A 22091-nucleotide genomic window follows, 5' to 3' on the forward strand; every position below is an offset into this window, starting at 1 on the left:
TCCTGCGGGACAGGGAGACTTAAGGATGGCTCCGGAATAGGGTGGCTCGCCTAGGCAACCAAAGGATGCTCAGCTTCGGGCACCTAACTCACCAGTGCCACCCCACCGACCGTTCTCACCCCCCTCAAACAAAACAATAAAGATCACGCCTTGATTCCCAGAGTACCTGGGCCCTGGAGGAAGAGTCCCCGCCTAGAAGCTGGGACTTATGCTAGTGCTCTGGAGCCAATCTAGCCAGACACAATGCCTGGCACACAGACACACTCGCGTGCAAACAGAGGTATAGACCCACAAACAGCTCTCCACTACCTTGCCCACCGCTGCCTTTTCAAGGGCCCCAAGACTGGCTTCCCCTGCCCAACACAGCTTCACCCTCTCACTGGGCTGCTGGGCAGGACCGAGAGGGGGTTCCCCACCACCCCCAGCTGGCAGGGTGGGGGTGGGGGGCTGTCGCCTCCAGGCGCCGTCTAAGGCCAGCAGCTTCTCTGAAAAGGGTGGAGAAATGGGGTCCCCATCCCACTCTGCCCGCTTCGGCCCCAGTAGGGAGCGAGGGGAGGCTCCAGGTGCGGCCAAGTCAGGGAAGGGACTTTGGTTCCCTCCTGAAAGGGACCGTGGCGCAAGCTGAGACCTCTTCTTCATCTGCCACCTTTCCTAACTACATGTTCCCCTCCTCCTAGCATCGCCCCTCTGGTCCCCACCAGGTCCCCAGTCTCAGTCCCCACCCCTTTGCTCTCGTTCATTGCCCTCCAAATCTGGGGCCACTCCTTTATTTGCGGTGTCTTTATTTCTGGCGATATCCCTGGCTCTCTCCGCATCTCTGTGCCCCCGTGGGCGGATGCGTGTCCGTCTGTCTGACTGCCACTGTGCCCGTCTCGTCCCCGTGTGCGAGCCCCTGCCCTCCCTGCTCTCCCGGTCCCGATTACCTCCAGCTGCTCTCGTGCGGAGTCCGCCACCGGCGCGGTTGGGTAGCCTGGGCTCGGGCTGTTCAAACCGTGGGGAGACTGCGTCGGGCTCTGCCCCCTCGGCAGAGCCGCATTCTTCCAGGGCAGGGCCACTCCTCTTCGCCGCTTCCCCAGCGCCGCCGCGGCCGCCGGGAGGAAGGGAGGGAGGAAGGGAGGGAGTGATCGAGAAAGCTAGCAGGCGGGCGAGCAAAGAACTGGGGGCTCTGGCTCTACTCGCACCGAGCTCACCGGCGGCTCTGCCGCGGCTGACAGAGCTGCGGCCCCTCCCCGAGCCCGGGGCATCCCCACCCCACTCCTCGCACCCCCCGCCATGACCCGGGGAGCCCAGCCGCTCCCCCTCCTCCCAGCGCACACACACACCCTCTCCCCCGACGCCTGGGTTCAGGCTTGGCCCCGCTGAAGGGGGAGGTGGGCCAGAGTTCCGCTCACCTGCTCTGGGACTGCCCAGGCTGCAAGAAGGGTGCAGTGACCCAGTCTAGGGAGCCAGGACCCTGGTCCCAAGTGGTCATTTCTCTTTGCCTCAGTTTCCCACTGATAGCTGGATGGCTGCAAGGTGCCCTTGAGAAGATGAAGATGGAGCTGAGATCGAGCTTTTGTCGCTGGACAGTCTTGGGTAGAGCCCTCAGAGAGAGCACAGTGCAGGGCAATCGGAGCCAGCAGGAGCAGCTCCCTTCTGGGTGGCTTGGCTTCCGCCCACCTCCGAGCCCTACGCCTGCCCCTTGGGAGGGGTCAGCTCTGGCCTCAGAGTTTGGCTTTAGCAGCGGCTCGGGTAGCTCCAGAGATCTTCAGCCTGCCCCAATGTTTCCCCTTGGCTTACAGACATCCTTGCCAGCAGAGGTCTCCTGCCCTTCCTAGGATCCCGGGTCTGCACTCCACGTGGCCCATATTCCTGCTCCAGACTCTCAGACTTGCTTCACGTGGGAGGAGGAGGGCCTCGGGATCCCAAGCTGAGCCCGGCCCAAGGACAGCCAGGGAAAGAGCCTGATCCTGGGTTGCACATACGGAGGCAAACCACCTTAGGGAGCCCCAGTGGCAGCGAAGGGGTTAGGCGCCGCTGCGCTCCTGCCTGACTCACCCTCCCAGCTCTAACCACTGTGGGCTATTTTTGCCAGAGAGGGGCCCCAGGCTTCCCAGCCGCCCCCCGCCCCTGCCAGACCGCAGCCCAAGGCACCGCTGGCCCCGCGCGCCCAAGGCTGGCACGTTGACTCAGAGACAGGCCCCCCGGGGAAGCAGAGCCACGGGGCTGAAACCCACAGCCCCAGTCATCGCTTCCTTGGTACTGGCCATGGAGCTCTGCTGGGCAGCCAGCCTCCAGTCTGTGTGGCTGCAGGTCCTGCCCCGTGCTGCAGGGGGCATTGCTGCCTAGGGGGGCGAAGCTGTCTGAGGGAGATTAATGACTTTCATCTGTTGGGAAATGTATTAATCACCTTTATGTGCCAGGCCTCAGGCAGGCTAGGGAGGTGAAACCGCCATGGTCCTGACACTGGACAGCTGTGACCACAGAGGGTTGCCTGCTTCTCTCTGCTGTCCTACCTCGGGGGGAGAGGGGAGTATAGGAGAAGGAGCCCTAGAGCTCTTGCCCCTCCTTCCTGTTTAGGGGCCAATAACCAAACCGTGTGTGTGGCTTTTGAGGCCACCAGAATCTGCACCCTGACTCAGTAGCTTTTGTCCTTACACCTGGATTCGGTGATCCTCACCAGTGTCCTTGTCCTTCTCCCTGGATGTCAGCCTGGAAGTTTACCTAGGGCCCTGGAGGGGGGGGACGAGGTTTCCTATGCCCCTCTTCTCCCACAGGGGGACCTCTTGGACACTCGTATTTCTCCATGTGTCTCCAGATCTCTCTCAGGTTTCAGACTGTTCCTTCTTATTCTACCCTTGTTGGGCTGCAGTATAGCCAGGTGCCAAGGAAGGGCCAGGGTCAGAACTACTGCCACAGATTACAACTTCTTAGTGACCCCAGGGCTCCCCAAGCTGGCCTATCCCAAGTCCAAGGACCCATACTCCTGTTCCCTCTCCCTGCAGAAGCCCAGCTCTGGGACATGAGGCCACAGGCAGGCAGACTGGGTGGCCTGAGCTGGCCCCCAGTGCCCTTGGCCCGACCGGCTGGCCTGAGCACTGACCCGCAGGCGGCTGGAGGGTGGTGTGGCAGGCGGGGCCTGGAGAGGGCTGCGGGTACACACCCATTGCCTAATACCCCAAGCACGCGGCCAGCTCCAGGAAAGGAGAGGGGCGGGAACCAGAGGGACCTTGACAAGGGTTGGGGCCATGACAGCAGGGGGAAAGTGAGGGACTGTCATTGCTTCAGGGAGGGAAATGGGAGCAAGCTGGTCCCCCTTGCCCTCAATGGGAAGGGTAGGGGGCTGCCTTCCCATCATGGGGATGGACGCATCGAGAGCAATCTGAGAAGAACACTGGGGCCCTATAGGGCGGGGGTCAAAGAAAAGAGAGATTGGGGGATCGAGCAACTGAGGCGTCGGCTAAAGTTGAGTACAGTCTCGAAAGCCTCCTCCTCTTCCTCCCCCTCCTCCCCCCACCCCGTGTTTGCCTTGGCCCAGGGTCCCGGGTGACTCATCTATTGCTGAGCCGCTGATAGGGGCGGCCAGGCCCGGGGAACCCAAATTATAGGCCCTGGAGGGATGGATGCGCCCGCGGCGGCGGTGAGCTCAGCTGCGCTGCCCACCCTCCGCCTCTCACGCCTTCTGCTGCAGCACCGTAGGCCACCACCCGGAGGCACCAGAGGTTCCGCAGCCCGACTACGCTGGACTCCCGAGAACCCCCCCACACCCCCACCCAACATATCTGTGAGATTACCCTCGACAGAACTTTGCCCCCTTCTCTACCAGAGACTGATGCCTTCCCAGCCCAAGGAGATAGTGCCACCTGCTGGTGCTTCAAAGGAAGGTAGGCTCCTCTGCCAATAACTCTCAGCCCTGGCCCCCTGCTTCCTCCCCACACCCCATCTAGGTAAAGCCTCTCTCCCCTCTGACATATCTCTCTCATTTCTATTTCAAGGGGGGCGGTGGCTTGCTACTAATTTTCTACTTTAAGCCTTTAAAGTTATCCATGGTCAAAAGTGATACAAAGAAAAATAAAGCAGGGTAAAGGAGATAGGTAGTGGAATTAACATTTTATAAAGGGGGAGGAAAAGGGAAGCAACAAATTAATGGAGATAGCTGAGGAAGGGCATTCCAGAAGACAGAAAAGCAGGTGCAAAGATCTTGGGACAGACACTTACTTGGTACGTTCAAGGAATTAGCAAGGAGGCCGGTGTGGCTGGAGGGAGGAACCCACAGGGGAGAGAGTGGTAGGCAATGAAGTTAGAGGACAAGGAAGGAGCAAGGTCAGATTATATAGAGCCTTGTAGGCAAAATAAAGATTTTGCCTTTTCCTTTGAGTGAGATAGGCAATCACTGGAAAATTCTGAGCAGAGAATGAAACGATCTTACTTTGTTTTAGAAAGAATGGCTCTGTGGAAAATAGACTATGGGCCAAGGACTGGGGCAGGGAGAGCTGTTAGGAGGCTGTTGCAATAGTACAGGAGAGAGATATGATGGTGGCTCTGACCAGTGTTGTAGAAGTGGAATGGTAAGAATGGATCAGATTCTACATATATTTTGAAGACAGAAGGGCAAGACCTTTTTCTTTTCTTTTTTTTACTGATTTGACACACATTATAAGAAAACAGATGAGTCAAGGATGGCTCTAAGATTCTTGTCCTGAGCGACTGAAAGGATGGAGTTGCGATTTACTGGGATGGGGATGACTGAAAAAAGAGCAGGTGCAAGGGAAGAACTGGGAGTTCAGTTTTGGACATTGTACATGTTGAGGTGTTTATCCAAGCGTTAGATATGCAAGTCCAGAGTTCAGGGCCAGAGATAAAAGTAGGGAGCGTGAGACTGGATAGCTCACCAAAGGAGTGAGTGTAGACTGAGAAGAAGCTCCAGATTGAACTGGGGTGCAGTTCAATGAGTTATGTAGAAATTGGGTACAAAGGTGGAACCAGATAAAGAGACTGAGAAGGTGAGCAGCCAGGGAGGTAGGAACAGTGTTCCAGAAATCGAGAGAGAATATTTCAAGGAGGAAGTGATCAACTTTGTCTGCTATTCCTAAAAAGTTTGTTAGGATGAGAACTGAGATTTGACTGTAGAGCAAAAGGGAAGTCATGGATGACTTTTATAAGGAAATGTAGTGGGTTAGAAGGTGTGATTAGAGCAAAAGGGAAGTCATGGATGACTTTTATAAGGAAATGTAGTGGGTTAGAAGGTGTGATTAGGGTGGTGGAAAGACAGAATAAAGAAAAGAAACCGGCACTGGTGATTAAAGCAACGCTTTTGAGTTCTGCAGTAAAAGACAGCAGAGAGGGGCTTCCCTGGTGGCGCAGTGGTTAAGAATCTGCCTGCCAATGCAGGGGACACAGGTTCCAGCCCTGGTCCGGGAAGATCCCACATGCCGCGGAGCAACGAAGCCCGTGTGCCACAGCTACTGAGCCCACGTGCCACAACTACTGAAGCCTGTGCTCCGCAGCAAGAGAAGCCACCGCAATGAGAAGCCCGCGCACCACAATGAGGAGTAACCCCTGCTCTCCACAACTAGAGAAAGCCCTTGCACGGCAATGAAGACCCAATGCAGCCAAAAATAAATTTATATATATATATATATATATATATATATATATATATATATAAAGACAGCAGAGAAATGGGGCGACGTTGGGTGGTAATGTGAAGTCAAACAAAGTTCTGGGGTTTTTTAGATGGGAGACATTACAGCATATTTGTATGCTGATGGGTATGATCCAGTAGCTAGGTAAACTGATGACGCAGGAAAGAAGGAGAGGACGATTGATAGAGCGACGATTTGATCTAAATAGGAATTTGGGCCAGGTCATACAGAGTGTGACCAGACCTAGAGCCCTCCCACTCTTCCCCACTATTCCTGGTGGGTGGAATGGTGGAACAAAGGATACTGAATCCTTCTTTCCTCTCTTCCCACCTCTGCTTGTCACCAGTGGCCACAGACAGGACTGCCCTGTCTTCGAGCCCAGCTCCCTCCTCCATGAGGTTTTATCAACCCACCAAGCCCAAAGATGTGACCCAGGCCCCAGTGGGAAGAAACTCCTAAAGGACAAAGGACAAGCTGCCCATGGTACACTGTCTATTTACTTGAGCCATCTGTGCTGGGTGGCCTCTGCAGAGGCCACTGGCTTTTAGACCTGTGGAAGATGCTGGGCCAGTACACCTTGTCCCTCAGGGTCAAATACTTGGAGGGGACAAGCATGCTGGACTGGGCAAAGGGCCTGGAAAATACATTCCCCTCAAAAATAACCTCCATCAGGCTTCATTTGTGTTAATACGCATCTCTTTTAAAATGCAAGTGCCCCAGGAAGATTCATTAAACTTATCAAGCATTTATTTCTTAGCGTGATTTCCCTGCATTGGAGGGGAGGCCTGATCATTTCTGGGACTTGGAACAATTTAGGATCAGGCCTGGGTATATTGCTCAGTCAAAAAGCAACCGAAAGGCAGAGGAGAGGGAAAAGAGAGGATCAAAAAGGGAGGCAATCAGCTCTGTGCTTTGTGACCACCTAGAGTTGTGGGGTAGGGAGGGTGGGAGGGAGACGCAAGAGGGAGGAGATATGGGGATATAGGTATATGTATAGCTGATTCACTTGGTTATAAAGCAGAAACTAACACACCATTGTAAAGCAATTATACTCCAATAAAGATGTTAAAAAAAAAAAGGGAGCGACTGCCCTGGTGGTCCAGTGGTTAAGACTCCACGCTCCACATGCAGGGGCCCAGGTTTGATCCCTAGTCAGGGAACTAGATCCCGCAACTAAGACCTGGTGCAGCCAAACAAAAATAATTTTTTTTAATAAAAAAGGAGAGGCAGGAAGATCCTAAAGACCATTTTTCTTTATCTGCCAATTTCAGGAAGAGCTCCCAGCCTGCTATTGCCACACAGTCACGAGCAGCCAGTAAGGTGGAAAGAGCAAGGGCTTTGAGTCAAAACAGTCTGGGTTTTAACCTGGCTCTACCGTTTATTCCCTCGTTAGCTGTGTGGCCCTTGGATAACTGCCCAATGTAGTTTTTCCTCGGTAAAATGGAGAGACCTAAAGGAGGAGATCCTCCGTCTTCCAGGGGCCATCTGTGTGTGGTGGTGGGGCATGATAACCAGGCTGGCAGTGCCCCCTATGCCCCATATAGGGAACAGCTGCCACTTCTTCGATAGGAGGCAGAGGTGGCCTTGAGGCTGAGATGGAGTCCTAGGAGGAGGGGCTCCCAGGACTCGTAGAGATGGTCGCAGGTGCTCTAGGTATCCTGGCACGGTGAGAGTGAAGACAGCCAGAGTTTGGGGGGAGAAGACAGAAGCCTGGCAGAAAAATTCAGAAAGAAGCAGAAACTTGGAGACACAAGTTCCCTCTTTTGGGTTCAGTTTAGCCAGGAGCCCTTCTCTTCCCAGCCCCTCCATGTACACCCCTGACGTCTGCTCCACTGCCCTTCCTTTCTGAGCCTAGTCCTTAGAGACACTGCCACTCATCCATCTTGATACCACCTTGGTTACAGGCATAGTCGCCCCTCCCCCAGTGACATGCACAGGCTGACACATGCCACAGGGTGACACACTATAGGATGACATGAGGTACGCCGGGTGAGAGTGACACACCTATGCATATTTAATCTCCCACTCAACCGCCCACCTCCGCACACAGTTCCAGACACTCTTTGTTCCTCGGCCAACCTTCTGGGTCTCTCCTGACGTAGCTGCCACCTCCTTCCCGACACCTAGGAGAAGATGCACTGCCCCAGGTGGTGACAAGACGACTAGATGACCCTTTCTGACCTGAGCTAAGTTCCAAGATTCCTGGGAAAGGCTCCTCACATCCCTCTTCTGAACATGGATTTTCTGTGCACAAGGACATCCGTGAGTGTGCGCTCTCAGAACACACTCACACATATTCTCACCCGGAGTCTCATTTGCACTGTCCCACTTTAGCGCGCACAAACGCAGCCACTTGTGCACTCCTTCCAGCCCACCTCACAAGCACAGACTGCCGCTGCCTCAGGCCCCTCTCCATGGTGGGGCTCTGTGTGGTCAGCGCATCCCCCAACCCACCCCTGGGATTTCCCTGACCACAGCCCCAGCCCCACCCCAGTCTCCCCGCTTTTCCTTCCCTGCCCAGCCGTCGGGGGTTCCTGGGAGGGGAGGTATCTCCCCAGAGTCGCTGCCCAGAACCACAGCTTTCCTTCTTCCACTCAGGATGGGGGAGAGAGGAGACGCCGGCGGGGACCGGGGTGACGTCGAGGGGACAGCCCCACAGCAGGCGGCGAAGCGGTTGAGCTCCCGGCAGTTTGTCCCCGCAGCACACTGGTCGCCGCGCCCCCTGGCGGACGCTGGTCCCCGACGGGCTCCGGACGCGGAGAGGAGTGAGGCGGGCGCGCGTGGGAGGGCGTCCCAAGGGGAGGGGTCGGCGGCCAGTGCAGGTCCGGAGGCGGGAGCCACCGGGTAGGGGGCGGGGGTGAGCCCCGACGGCCAGCCCGTCAGCTCTCGGCTCAGACGGGCGGGAGCCACGGCCCCGCTCGCTGCCCATTGTCTGCGCCCCTGACCGGTGTGCCCTGGTGCCACAGTGCGGCCCGGCGGGGCAGCCTCCTATCGTCACTTCAGCCAGCGCCACAACTATAAGAGGCGGTGCCGCCCGCCGTGGCTGCCTCAGCCCACCAGCTGGGACCGCGAACCATGCAGCCCGTCGCCCGCCCCCGGGGCTGTTAGAGCCAGACTGCGGACTCTCGCCACAGCCGCCACTGCCGCGTCCAGTCCCACCGCCGCGGGCAGCAGCCAAAGCCGCCCCAACTGCAGCACAGAGCGGGCAAGGCCGGGCAGGCCATGGGGCACTGGGCGCTGCTGCCTGGCTGGGTTTCCGCTACGCTGTTGCTGGCGCTGGCCGCTCTGCCTGCAGCCCTGGCCGCCAACAGCAGTGGCCGATGGTGGTAAGTGAGCTGGTGCGGGGTCGCCACTTGTCTCGGGGCACAGAGCCAGGGGCCAGCCCCATCCAGCTCCCACGCTCTGGGATCCGTCCGCAGACAGGCTCTCTCCAGCGCTCTGACTTCCCTTTGAGACACCGAGGGGCGCTCTGGGGCGGAGCTGCTCCAGAGGATCCAGCTCTGCTTAAGTGGGGTGAATGGTCCGCCCGGTGGCCCACGATACTCCAGCCAGGGAGCCCACTCCCATCTAGCACCACCCTTCTTCCAAGAGCCCCAAACCGAGCCTCACGGCGGTAGTCACACCACAGGTTTCCCAGCCTCGGGAGAGAAAGGGCAGGCGTGCACTCAGAAAGAAGCCAAGTAGAGGGTGGAACTCCCAAGCATTTCACGCCTTGGGTGGGCATGGATGGCAGGCCAGGGTTTGCTCACCAGGCTGCCCGGAAGCAGGCTCTGAGAACCAAGGTGAATATCTAGTCTCCCGTTCTCCGTGCCTCTGCTGTCCAGCTCCGGGTGCAGGGCCCCCGAGCAGCCCTAAGATCCCTGGGAACACAAAACTCTGGACGCCAAGTCCTTTCAAACTAGTGAGCCTGGGAGCGCGGAACTGTTACCTTACTATTGATCCCGCCGCTCTCGCCAGCAAATAGCTCCAGGAAGAGGACAGGGTGTGCGTGACCTTTCTGGTTAGGGTGCAGGTCCCCTTCCAGAGCTTGAGCTCCTATCATGCGTCCCACCAGGGGCATCGTGAACGTAGCCTCCTCCACGAACCTGCTGACCGACTCCAAGAGCCTGCAACTGGTACTCGAGCCCAGTCTGCAGCTGCTGAGCCGCAAACAGCGGCGGCTCATCCGCCAGAACCCGGGGATCCTGCACAGTGTGAGCGGGGGGCTGCAGAGCGCTGTGCGAGAGTGCAAGTGGCAGTTCCGGAACCGCCGCTGGAACTGTCCCACAGCTTCGGGGCCCCACCTCTTCGGCAAGATCGTCAACCGAGGTGGGTACCCAGGAAGGTGACGCTTCCTGGACCAGGGGAACGCACGGTCACCCCCAGGGCAGGGGCGGGCAAGTGCAGGGAAGATGTCCGGGGCACCTGCAGGGTCACACGATCCACTCGCCAAGAGCTTCATGCCAGCACTAGCTCTGGGCCAGACTCGTTCTACCAGGGGCTTTCAAGCCGTGCACCTCGGGCACGAAGCTAACTTTTCTGAGCCACTGCCCCAGAGAAAGGGAGTTCCGAGTCGTGGACGCTGGCTGGCCACTGCTGTCCCTCAGCCCCTCTCAAAGCTGGTCTCTGCGGGCGTCTCTTACCTCCAGCCCAGCAAGTCTTGCATCGCTGACGAGGGCCGGGCCGAAAGTTTGGGCTGCGCAGAGGTCTTGGCGGTGCAGAATTCCTCCACTCCCCTCTTTCCGGCTTTTCTCTCTGGGGCTGCCCCACTTCCACCGAGAAGCCAGAATGCTCCCTGAGTCTCAGTAACGTGTGATTACAAGCGTGGCCGTGGTTGCGTGCCCACGCACTTGCTTTCTCCGTGGGACCAGCTTCCCAACACAGCCGGTCGCCGGGCTTTCAGGAATCTAAGGAAGGATTTGGGGCGTGGGCCTCAAGGGTCCCAAGCCCTCCACTGAAGGTGCCTGCTGCACCCCCGCGTGCCCCCTAGCTGATCCCCGCTCCCTTCCCCAACAGGCTGTCGGGAAACAGCATTTATCTTCGCCATCACCTCGGCCGGGGTCACCCATTCGGTGGCGCGCTCCTGCTCGGAGGGCTCCATCGAGTCCTGCACGTGCGACTACCGGCGGCGCGGTCCTGGGGGCCCCGATTGGCACTGGGGAGGCTGCAGCGACAACATCGACTTCGGCCGCCTCTTTGGCCGGGAGTTTGTGGACTCCGGGGAGAAGGGGCGGGACCTGCGCTTCCTCATGAACCTTCACAACAACGAGGCGGGCCGCACGGTGAGCGGGCTTGAGGGTCACCGCACCCGAAACGGAATGGCAGGGTTCTCGGAGTCCCTCGCAGAGGCTAACCTCGAACTTGGGAAGTAACGGTCGGTGATAAGGTCAGGGGGTAGGGTAAGGAGCCAGGCGAGGGCGTCCGGAGAGCGCGGAGGCTTGGAAGGAAGCCAGAGAGTGAAAGAGACAGTGGCTGACAACTGAGAGGTTAGAAGTCATGTAACCCATAGACTGTATTGCCTACAGCCCCTCCACTGTACAGGTTCAAAAAACCAGGTTGAGAGGCAGAGACAGATTCGCCGGGTGGAGCAGAGTTGGGCTTAGTGTCCAAATCTCTGCGGGACATTTCGCGCCTCCCTTCCTCTGTGCGCGGCTAGGCCTGGGCCTTTGCTGAGGTTCCGGCGACGTCCGGGAGGGGGCGGTATCTGGGAAGGTGGCCCTGACTCTGACAGTGCCCTGGAACACCCTTTCTTCTCCGTTTCCCCCAGACCGTGTTCTCCGAGATGCGCCAGGAGTGCAAGTGCCACGGGATGTCCGGCTCGTGCACGGTGCGCACGTGCTGGATGCGGCTACCCACGCTGCGCGCCGTGGGCGACGTGCTGCGGGACCGCTTCGACGGCGCCTCGCGCGTCCTGTACGGCAATCGCGGCAACAACCGTGCCTCGCGGGCGGAACTGCTGCGCCTCGAGCCCGAGGACCCCGCTCACAAGCCTCCCTCCCCCCACGATCTCGTCTACTTCGAGAAATCGCCCAACTTCTGCACATACAGCGGACGCCTGGGTACAGCGGGCACGGCAGGGCGCGCCTGCAACAGCTCGTCGCCCGCGCTGGACGGCTGCGAGCTGCTCTGCTGTGGCCGGGGCCACCGCACGCGCACGCAGCGCGTCACCGAGCGCTGCAACTGCACCTTCCACTGGTGCTGCCACGTCAGCTGCCGCAACTGCACGCACACTCGCGTACTGCACGAGTGCCTGTGAGGCGCTGCGCGGACTCATCCCTAGGAGCGTTCTCGTCAAGCCCACCCCCAAACAGATTCCCTGGCACCTAAGACCCCGATCCTCGCCCACCCAGCCCCTTCAGCCACACTCCGCGACTCCTACGTATCCGATCATTTCTCCCACCTGCTCCTACCTGAGGACTCCTGAAACCACTCGCCTGGGGCGGCATGAACCCTCTTGCCATCCTGACTGACCTGCCCCGGACCTACCTCCCTCCACCTCCGCGGGAGACCCCTTGTTGCACTGCCCCCTGCTTGGCCAGGAGGTGGGAGAAGGATTCGTCCCCTCCTCCATCAGCGTCAGCTCCTGACGTGTAGCTCTGTCTCCTCCACCGCGCCAGCAACCTGCCTGCCTCTCTCCCTCTCCTTTATCCTCCGTTTTTTCCAGGTCCCCACATGCCCTTCCCATTCTCCTGCCAAAGGTGCAGACCCTGAACACACACCTGAGCATCAGGGCCTTTGTCCTCCCCACCTACAGCTGAAGCGGGAGGTTGCAGGGTGAAAGGGCAGCTGTGGTGATGTGGAACATGAGGTTGGGGGACCCCGCAGAAATATCCCCATTCTTCCAGCCTCTGTCGTGGAGCCATTGAACAGCTGCCAGCCATGCCCCCCTCAGCCACCTCCTACCCCCTTCCTGTCCTGCCTCCTCATCAGTGTGTAAATAATTTGCACTGAAACGTGGATAAAAAGCCACAAGTTTGGTTGTTGTAAATAAAACTATTTATTGTGCTGGGTTCCAGCCTGGTTTGCAGAAACCACCTCCACCCAACCCAATCCTCTCCATTCTTCTCTCCTTTTGCCCTCCAGCCTTTTCTGACCCCTCTTCTCCTCTCCCCAATTTCTCAAAGATGCCTTTGCATACCGGAATCAGTATTTCCCTCCGCTGTAGCTATTAGTGGCTCCTCGCCCCCACCCCTGTAGTACCTTCCTCTGCAGAATAAAATCTCTATTTTTATCAGTGACTTGGTGGCTTTTCCTTGAATCCAGAACACACTATTGCTTACCTCCTTTAAACAAATAAGATACACTGATGGGGAACTTGTTTCCTGACCCTGGAAGAGGACTCTGAGATTCTGTCCCTTGGATGACCCTAATGAGGCCACTGGGGATCCAGATCTCCAGAAGAACCCGGTCAGGAGTCAAAAGATGCTGCAGGGTCCCTCTTCCTCTTTGAACACCAGCTGGCTCTGTGATATTAGGCAAGTCCATAACTCCCTCAGTTTCTTCCCTTGCGGAGAGGGGATGAAACAAACAAACTTGGAGCCTGCCTTTCCTATGTAGATGAGCTGTTGTGAAAATCGCTCTGAGTGATAGCTGTGATGGTGTTCTGAAAAGAAACCAAAGAAGAAAGAGGAACCCCAAACAGAAGGGGTGCTGCTGCTCCTGGTGTAGAGCTTTTGGTCCCCAAAGCCTATCTGGGCCAGCTGTGGTCAGGGTGTTGGGCAATGGGGAAGCCACTCCCCTTCCCAAGACAAGGAAATGCCATATTAGGATGCCAGCTTCCAAACCTTGGGCTAAGTAGGATCCAGGTAACAGGTGATAGGCTCTATTCCTGGACCCAAAAGCTCAGAGATGATGATGGGGGAGAAGAAAGGAGCAGGAGGGTTAGAACTCAAATAGAGGCTAGTCTTAAACCAGTGTAACCGAAAGGAAACCCAGGTGTGGTCCATAACCAAACCATGAAGCTAGGCCATTTCCATAAAGAGCCCAAATGAGGATTGTTACTAACAAGACCAATATGATACTTCTGTGTGCATTTCACCGGATTGGAGGGGAGTGCTAATCCTGCCCACAGCCCGAAACCTACCTCTAACTCGAATCCACTCCCTTTCCCTAGGTCTAGGCCCACCCTTAGGCTTAACCTTACTTCAGACAAACACCAACCGCTTCCTAAGCTCTAATGCCTGTCCCTCATCCTAACACGTCCCCCTAGGGGAGGACCCAAAGAGCAGGGGGGAGCTATGAAGCACCGCACCCCCAAGGGCAACAACTGATCCCAGCCTACTAGAGAATTTCCCCCTCTCCCCAGGACTCTTGCTGTTGTTGCTGCCTCCCACCTCTCCCTGGGTGTGTGAACTCTGACCCCTGTTGGCCTTTGGGATATGTGTGGGGGTAGGGAAGTGGAGCCAGGAGCTGCTCAACCCTGCAATGACATCCCTTTTCCTTTCTCTCCATCCAGCAAGCTAGCATCAGCTCAGCTCTGATGGGCAGTTGAGGGGGAGGAATAGAAATCTTATTGATCCTGGGTAGAAGGCACCTGACAGGCCTTGGTTTCCAGTAAAGAACCCCCTGCAAAGGATGTCCAGTTTATAATCCAACGAGTTATTAGATCCCCCAGATCCCAAAGCACGAAGTTAATGGGCTGCCAGAGGCAGGAGGGGGGCTTGGGACCCTGCTAGACAATACCCAGATTCGGGGAGGAGCAGCAGGGTGGGGAGTCGAAGGGTTCGCGGCTGTACCCAACCACTCTTGCCTAATTTCTAACTCTAAAAACTAGAATCAGTATCTGTTTTCAGGCCTGGAAGCTGGGAGGCTCTGAGCTGAGCTGACACATAGGAGCTGGAAGAAGAGCAAGGGAAAAAGTGAATCCTGTTCTGGTCCCAACTAGACTTTCAAAAATTCCGTTCCTTTCTCAGCCTCAGTGGCTTTGTCTATTCAACAGGGATGGTTAATGGTACTTAGTCTTCTTCAGGAAGGTGATAAAGTTGAGATGAGATCATGTACGTGAAACCTCGTGTCATTTGAACACTTGCTGACACCTCTTCTGTGCCAGGCATATATGCCAAATGCTGGGGATACAGTGATATATGAGCCATAGAGCCTGCCTGGAGAAGTTTACAGTCTGGCCAGGGAATCAAGCACGTCAAAAGATGTTGTCACGATAATGGGGGCAGCGCAGTGAGGGCTCAGTGAAGTGTAAAGCCCTCTGCACATGCATGAAGTTTAAGGACAGACTCCCATACTCAAGTCCTCAGCATGGAGGCCCTTCACTTCCAGGCACTGGGACTTCAAGGGAGGAGGTAGGGAAGTACAGAATGGGGCTGGGCCCTCAAGGGGGCGCGCAACGATAAAAAGGAAAAAAGCAAGCTAAAGGGCTGTAGGATCTGCAAAGTACTACATAGGAGCTAATTATTTATTATGATCATCTGTGCCGTCCTCACACCGGGCAGGTAAATCCTGGGGAGGAAACAGCTGTGCCTAGAGAGAGGCCTCACAAAGGTCTTAGGGCCCAGAGCGGGCTCAGGGGGGTCACCATAGGCTAGTGCTATCAGGAATGGGCCTGATGCCCCAGCTAGCCCCACCTACCCAGGCTATCCTCCTGCCCACCTCTGATCTTCCGGTGGTATCTGAGACTGGCAGGGACCCCGGACACAGGGTCGTCCTCAGTGAGTGAGGGAGGCACTTGTCCTGAAATATCCTGGGCGGGGGGAGGGCGGAAAAGCTGAGAGGACTGAGCCTGCACAGTCCCCGGAGGGTCAGCAAGCTGGCACCACACACACCCTGCCACACGCACCCTGGAAAAATCCTGTCAGTGGGGCTGCAAATACCCCAGGGTCTAGCACCCACCCCCCAACCTCAGGCTGGCTCAGTCCGCCTCTCCAGGCCAGAGGGAGAAAAATAACAAAATGAGGAGAAAATAAGCTGTTTGGCTGTGGTGTGAGCAGGAATATCCATGCAGAGCTGCCCACCACTCACCCTTACTCACTCTTTCCACACCCAGCCAGGGCGCCCAGCATGAGACAGACCACCCCCCTGCCCCCTCCCCCGTCTGGGCTAAAAGCAGACGCTGGTGAGCGAGCAGCAGGTTATAAATATGCCCAGGGAACTGCCGCCAACTCGCTCCCTTGTCATCCCCTGGGAGGGTATAGGGTGGGGTAGCTCCTAGGGAGGAGCCAGGGCTGCCCTGTTCCCTGGGGCCCAGGAGGAAGTGGGGCTTCCAAGAGGCTACTGCTTTTTTTTTTTTTTTTTTTTTTTTGCCCTTTTCAAAGGGAAGGAGCCACTGCCACTTCATTTTTCCTGGACATTTGCTCATCTGCTCAGAGGTGGGGTCCCCAGCCTCCTTGGGCCATGGCTGGAAGCTCTGAACGAAAGGGCCCAAGTCCATTCACTGTGTGTCACGGTGGAGCCCAGCGCCACTGCTCCTCCTCACACCCAACACCAAAATTCACTCATTCACTCGACAGATATTAACAGAGGGCCTGCTGAATGCCCTGTGCACAAGCATGTCTGCACATACAAGCATACGCCCGTGTATGTACACGCACACAGCAGCCCCTACTCCCACGCACTCACACCAGCTCCAGCCCCTCCTACAGACTTCTTGGCTTTAACCTGGCAGCCTCATCAGGAAGGGTAAAGCTTCAGGCTCCTGGTCCTGTCTCGGAGCAGGTTGGGCAGGGGGAAGGGGGGACCTTGAGAAGAGGGCCCCTAAACATTCCTGCTTCTACTACCTCCCTGATAAATGAGAGGGTCCTTTCTCTCCTCCCCGTCCAATCATCCTACACAAGGAAGAAAGAGCCACTCTGTAGGATGCTGGGGGGCACCTGCCCAGGCTGCCAGAGCCTCCTGCTTCCCAGCCACTTGCCAAGTAGGTAGCAGGCTGGGCAAGAGGGGGCAGTGCCATCCTGGAGAGCTCTCAGCTCTCACCAGAGCCAAACCCCTCCCTTTTCTATCCTCCCTATTAATCCTCGGAAGTGAAGGGGCCGGCCCTGGCGGACCCTCAGCCCTATTGTGGCCCCTCGCCCTCCTCGGCTGGCGTCTAATTAACTCCTCCTGCCCCCGGTTTTGTGCGCCCCCCTTACCCCACCTTGTCGGCCCCGCCCCTCCGCTCGGCCGGCTCCCCCCCACGGACATTCCAGCCCGGCCGGGCTGGTGTGCCAGGGCAACCAAGGCCGGACCGAGGCCTAATCCCCCCGCCGCCTGGCCCGGCTCGGGGAGCCCCACTCACCTCCCCGCTCTCTGGGGGCTGCCCGGCTCTGCTGTGGCGGAGACACACAATCGGGACAAAGGCGCAGCCCCCAGGGGGCTAACTCAGCCTTCACGCCCAGGTTGTGCGGCATTTGGGGAGTTTAATGAATTGTCCATCACGCCTTTCAGGGCCCGCCCGTCAGCCTGGATTAATCTTTGGAGCCCTGGTGGGGTAGGAGACACTAAGCCTGTATTTATTACTCTCCCATTGTCACTAATTGAGGTAATTATCTGTGACTCTGGCCTGGCCAACAATGCGGCATTCACTCCCGGGACCTCGATGGGCCTGGCTCCCACTCTCAGCACCAACCCTCCCTCCTCTCCTCTCCCAAACCCGCCAAGGGCTGAGTGGAGCCCTGGAGCATGATGGGAAAGTGGACAATGTCCCATAATGCTTCACCTCCCCACCAGTATGGAGCTGCAGCCAGGGAGAGGCCTGGTGCCTCCAAAGCAGGCGAGAAAATAAGGCAGCCTGTCTGGGGACAGGTTTGGCTGGCAGAGCCCTCAAGCCACAGAGGGGCATGTCTTGAGGTCTTTGGTTTTCTGGACTCTCCAATGCCCCATCTCTGGGTTTCTGGCGCCAGGGTCTCCCAGGGCCCTTCTGTGGATCCACCTTGTCCCTGTAGCCTCCAGAGCTCTAGGGTATTAGGAGGCCCCATCCCATACCAGGTGTATTTTAGGGAGGTCCCTAAAGCTTTCAGGGTTGGCAGAGTGGTGTGGGTATGATGGGGGAGGTGGGGAGAAAGAATAGGAAAGGGCTCGTGCGGGAGCTCAGGGGAAGAGGAAGAGGAGCCGTCCCAGGAAGGAGCATCCAGGGCTCACGCTAATGCGGCCATGCACTAACCTTGGGGAGAAACTTGGATTTGAAGTGGTGAGCAGTGTCAAAGAGTAGATTTCACATGGAGATGGCCTCCCAGGTCAAGGGGATTGGCCGTGGGGAACAGGTGTGTGTGTGTGTGTCTGTGAGTGTGTAAAAGAGAGAGATAGAGAAAGATAGCAAAGGAAGATTTGGACAGGACTGGATGGTGAGCTCCTGGAGGGCAGAGACTGTGTCTTTGTCACTGTTGTTTTCCAAGAGCCTAACATTGTACCTGGCACACAGTAGATCCTGTCAGATGAATGGATGGGTGAGGCCTGTACTTTCATTGGGGTTAAGATCTGTCGACTCTCCTCTTCCATAGCTGCACGCAGACTCTTCATTCTGCCTCAGGACTTGCTGAAAAGAAGTTCTGACCATCCCCGGACAGTTCTTGAATGGGCACTTCACCAGCTGCCGGTGTCAAGGACCTTGGCAGAACTCAGTGCTACAGTTGGAACAGCGCCACCTTGTGGTGCCTCTTGGGAGAGCTCCTGCGAGACCCCAGCAAAGGAAACCGGGTCATCCCTCCCAGCAGGGGGATGGGGGCGGGGGTGGTCACATCAGGCAGCAGTCACCCCTCCCCCTATATGTTGACCCTGAATTGCTGTGCCGGTGTTCCTGTGGCACAGTTTTATCATTTGTTCCTTCCTTCCGCCAGCATTTGCTGAGAACCTGCTCCAGGCCAAGCTTGTAGGTGATATGGAGCTAAATCAAAGGCGCTACTCTTGAGTAGCTCATGTTCCAGTGGGGAATTCTACAAAAACTCTCTGCCCCTCACCTCTCCGTCAGTTCCTCTCACCAAAGCTCAAACGTTTTATCCTTGCTTCCCAGGGACACTTCATGATCTGGCTCCCACACATCATTCCAGGATCCCATCCCTCTGCAGCTCTGCCTTCCCCAGTGCCTTTGCTCCCAGTGAAATCTGTGTGCTTTCCCACCTCTCTACCTTCACCCACACCCTGGAATGAACCTCTTCCCCATCTCCCGCTGCTGAGATCCACCTCAAAGCTTCCTTCCTCTTGAAGCTCTTCTAATTTCCCTTGGCAAAGTGGCCCTGCCTCCTGAAGCACCTTCTTGGCAGCGCTTTCATTAACAGCACATACTGGCTGTTCCATGGGTGGTGATCTGTGTATGTTATTCATGTTCCTATTGGCTTCTAGCTTTCTGAGGACATGGACTCTGTGTTTTGTTCATCTTGGCATCTCTTGCAACACTGAGCTAGGCACATCATATGCCCTCGTTAAGATAGATGGATGGATGGATAGATGACTGAATGGATAGATGGATAAATGGATGGAAGGATGACAGATGAGTTGGTGGATGAATGGATAAATGGATGCGTGGGATGTATAGATGGACGCATGCATGCATGGATGCATGGATGAATGAACAAAAGGATGGATGCATGCATGCATAGATAGATGGATGGAGGAAGCAAGTCTTCTTTAAAAAAGATTCACAAAAGGCTATGTAGTACCAGGGGCTTCAAGGGAGGGAGGCTACCCCATGCCAGGACACACAGAGGAGAGAAGAGTGTCCAGGCCGAGACTTCCTTCACTAACAGGTGCACCCTCAGTGACTGGTCTCCCAGAGGCCTGGGTATATTCTGACTCCCCAGTAGTTATAGTTTGGGAGCTGTTCCTTCCGTCATGCTCACGTAGACCCTCTGGAATGTCTTCATCAGCATATATTATATTGTACCGCCTGCACGGTGATGATTCTGTGGTTTCCTCTTCCACATCCCGTACCCTGTCTCACACACACCCTAGATCTGTGAGCTCCCTGAAGATAGGTAACATGTCTGAGTCTCTTGTGTGTCCCTAGGGCCTGGCATACAGGTTTAATGGGTGTGTGAACAAATGAATAACTGAGTGAATGCCGACTCTCTTCCCCACAGACACATTTTGCACACTACCACTACTATTCATGTTCAGCCATCTTTGCTTGTCCTCTCCTCCTCACACACTTCCACACACGCCAGAGTTATGGCCTGGTTCTTTGTTTCATTACCCATTTGTGGCCGATCTAGGGAAGTCCCAGGGCTCTCCTGAAAGTCTGAAGGGGGAGGGGGCTCTTAGCTCCTCTAAGGCCATATTAACTGGGACCCATTCAGAAAAGGGCTTCCCTGAGGAGAACCTGGCTATTGGGAGGGTAGGAGCATCCTGTGCCAACCTGAGGGCTGCTGCCCCTACCTGGCCACACCCTCCAGCTTTGCCTTCCCTACTCCTGACCTGTGAGGCTGTCCCAAGGTGGGGGTGGGAGGAGAGAGGTAGTTGTGGCCTCTGTCTTGAGGCTGGCTGGCTGGCAGACACAGCCAGATTTAGAAGTCATTTTCACAGCAGGGAGTCTCCAGCCTTCCACCCACAGGGCCCTGCAGGGCCAGTCTGAGATATGGCTCACCAAGGGCTGGCCCTGAGACCTGCACTAGCTCCTCCTCTTCTCCTCTCTCTGCCTTTCTCCCCAGATCTTTAGCAGCTGGTGCTGATTCCACCCTTAGGCAAAGATAAATGGAGTCTTGGTGAGGGGGGGGGCGGCTAGTGCACTGGCACACCATTCACCCGTTCAAGGGGCTGTTTGTCTCCACCCCAGGGATCCCCTCTCCTCTCCGCCTCTGCTGCCTGTTCCTCCTCTTCCCTTACCTCTACTTCTCTCTTCCCATCTCCTAGCCCGATACCCCAACACTAATGACATAGCCCTAGGGAGAAATAATAATCAGAGCTTAACACTTATGTATCACTTACTATGTACCAGGCATTGTTCTAAGTGCTTTACGTATTGAATCATTTCATCCTCCCAACAAGCCTATGAAAAAGCACTATGAATAACCTCATTTTATAACTCAGGATACCAAGGCACAGAGAGAGGTTGAGTAATTGCCCAAGGTCACACAGCTAGTATGAGGTAGGTACAAGATTTAAACCCAGGCTGCCAGGTCCCAGAGTCCGTGTTCTGAACACAACACTACCATAGTTCTCTAACAATGATAGCAGTGTGGGTAAGCTCTTAGAAACTGGCCTCCTGTGTGCTCAGCCTCAAAGAGGCCCGGGCAGCAGAGTGGAGCCCACCTCCACAAGGCCAGCCCCTCCACTTTCCCATGCAGCTCACCTCTCCTGCCAGCCCCAGAGCCCTGGAGCCCCTGGGCTACAGCGAGATCCAGGCAGATGCTCTCACCACTGCCCTGGTCTTCCTCAGTCTTCCTCCTAGCCTGAAGTCCATCCTCTTCTCAGGCCCAGAGGTCGGAGGCACACACCCCTCAGCTGGAGCGGGCTTACCCCAGCCTGGCCTCAGTTTTCACTCCTGCCTTTATCTTCCACAACTCCTCTGAATGTATCCTCAACTCCAGGCAAACCAGACCATTTGATAATTTCCTAAACATACCCTGTTTCCCTATATCCATGCCTCTATTTTTGCTCTCCCCTCTACCTGGAACCCCTTTCCCCGAATTCTATCTCAGATGCCGCCTCCTCTATGCAGGCTTTCCTGGTCTCATAAAATCCATACAATCTGCCTTGTTTGATTCCTTAGAGTACTTAACACCCACTGCTCAATCTATCATTATTTGTGTGTTGTCCTCTTCACCCCATTGTCAGGCAGGTCTTACTCATCTCTTTCCTGGAGCCCAGCTTAGTGCCTGGTTCCCCTCAGGTGCTCAGTAAATGCTCAGTAGTTATAATCGGTAGAAGTTAGAATTGTAGGTGGAAGGGAGACAGAACTCAGGAACCTTTGATCTCTGCCCAAGGTGAACCCCAATTACTTTACTTCCTCCAGTAAGAGCTAACTTGAAACCTGGCAGTGTGGGTTCCCGGCAGCTTCTGGGATGGAAGGACCTTCCCGGGTGACTGACCAAGGTTCTCCATTTAGGTTCAAAGCCCAAAGAGGACACCCCTCCCCGCGCCCCATTCCACTGAACCAAGGCCCGGCTTAGGGTCCAGTCCAGCGGCCTCCCTACCCTGCCCCCTCCCCGTCCTGCCCAGCCTCTCCTGGTGTGGGTGGGGAGTGACACTGAGATAATTGGAGACCAAAACTATACGCGGTTTGAGAGCGGGGCTGGGGATCTGAACGCTGAGCCTGAGTTGGAGTTGGCAGGACTCCGTGGGGGTGGGGGGCAGAGGCGGGGCCGAGGGCCGGGCCAGGACTCGGAGACTGAGTCTGAGCGAAGCCCCCGCGCCTGCCGAGTCGGCGGCTAAATTTACCCAGGCTGACTCAGCCCTTGCCCGGAATGGGGGGTGGGGGGAGGGCATCGGGGCAATGGGAAGAGCCAGCGGGGATGGGGTGGGGGGCAAGGAACAGAGAGTCCGGCCTGGGGGAGACAGGGGTGGGCAGGGAGTTTCCATCCAATAAAGGAGTCTCCTCCACCGCCCACCAGGCGGGAAGGAGCGCAGGAG

The 22091-nt window shown here is 56.4% G+C and overlaps 1 protein-coding gene across 1 annotated transcript; it reads left to right on the plus strand.

Annotated features, from left to right (window-relative positions):
- The first annotated feature begins 8442 nt into the window (after positions 1 to 8442).
- WNT1 (Wnt family member 1) lies at positions 8443 to 12892 on the plus strand. Its single transcript, XM_022572320.3, has 4 exons — positions 8443 to 8950; positions 9679 to 9932; positions 10620 to 10885; positions 11371 to 12892. Exons 1-4 carry the CDS (start codon positions 8847 to 8849, stop codon positions 11857 to 11859), a joined length of 1113 nt encoding a protein of 370 aa, XP_022428028.1. The 5' UTR covers positions 8443 to 8846; the 3' UTR covers positions 11860 to 12892.
- Positions 12893 to 22091: the final 9199 nt, after the last annotated feature.

Source organism: Delphinapterus leucas, chromosome 11 (assembly GCF_059928025.1).
Source record: "Delphinapterus leucas isolate spDelLeu-1000000601 "Yukka" chromosome 11, BTC_Dleu_Yukka2, whole genome shotgun sequence".
NCBI classification, from domain to species: domain Eukaryota; kingdom Metazoa; phylum Chordata; class Mammalia; order Artiodactyla; family Monodontidae; genus Delphinapterus; species Delphinapterus leucas.

Bases quoted from the DNA above. Each gene is read 5' to 3' on its own strand.
- WNT1 (XM_022572320.3), top strand. From the start codon at position 8,847: ATGGGGCACTGGGCGCTGCTGCCTGGCTGGGTTTCCGCTACGCTGTTG. The intron at 9,933-10,619 runs GTGGGTACCCAG...CTTCCCCAACAG, and splicing joins CGGCAAGATCGTCAACCGAG to GCTGTCGGGAAACAGCATTT. The intron at 10,886-11,370 runs GTGAGCGGGCTT...CGTTTCCCCCAG, and splicing joins ACAACGAGGCGGGCCGCACG to ACCGTGTTCTCCGAGATGCG.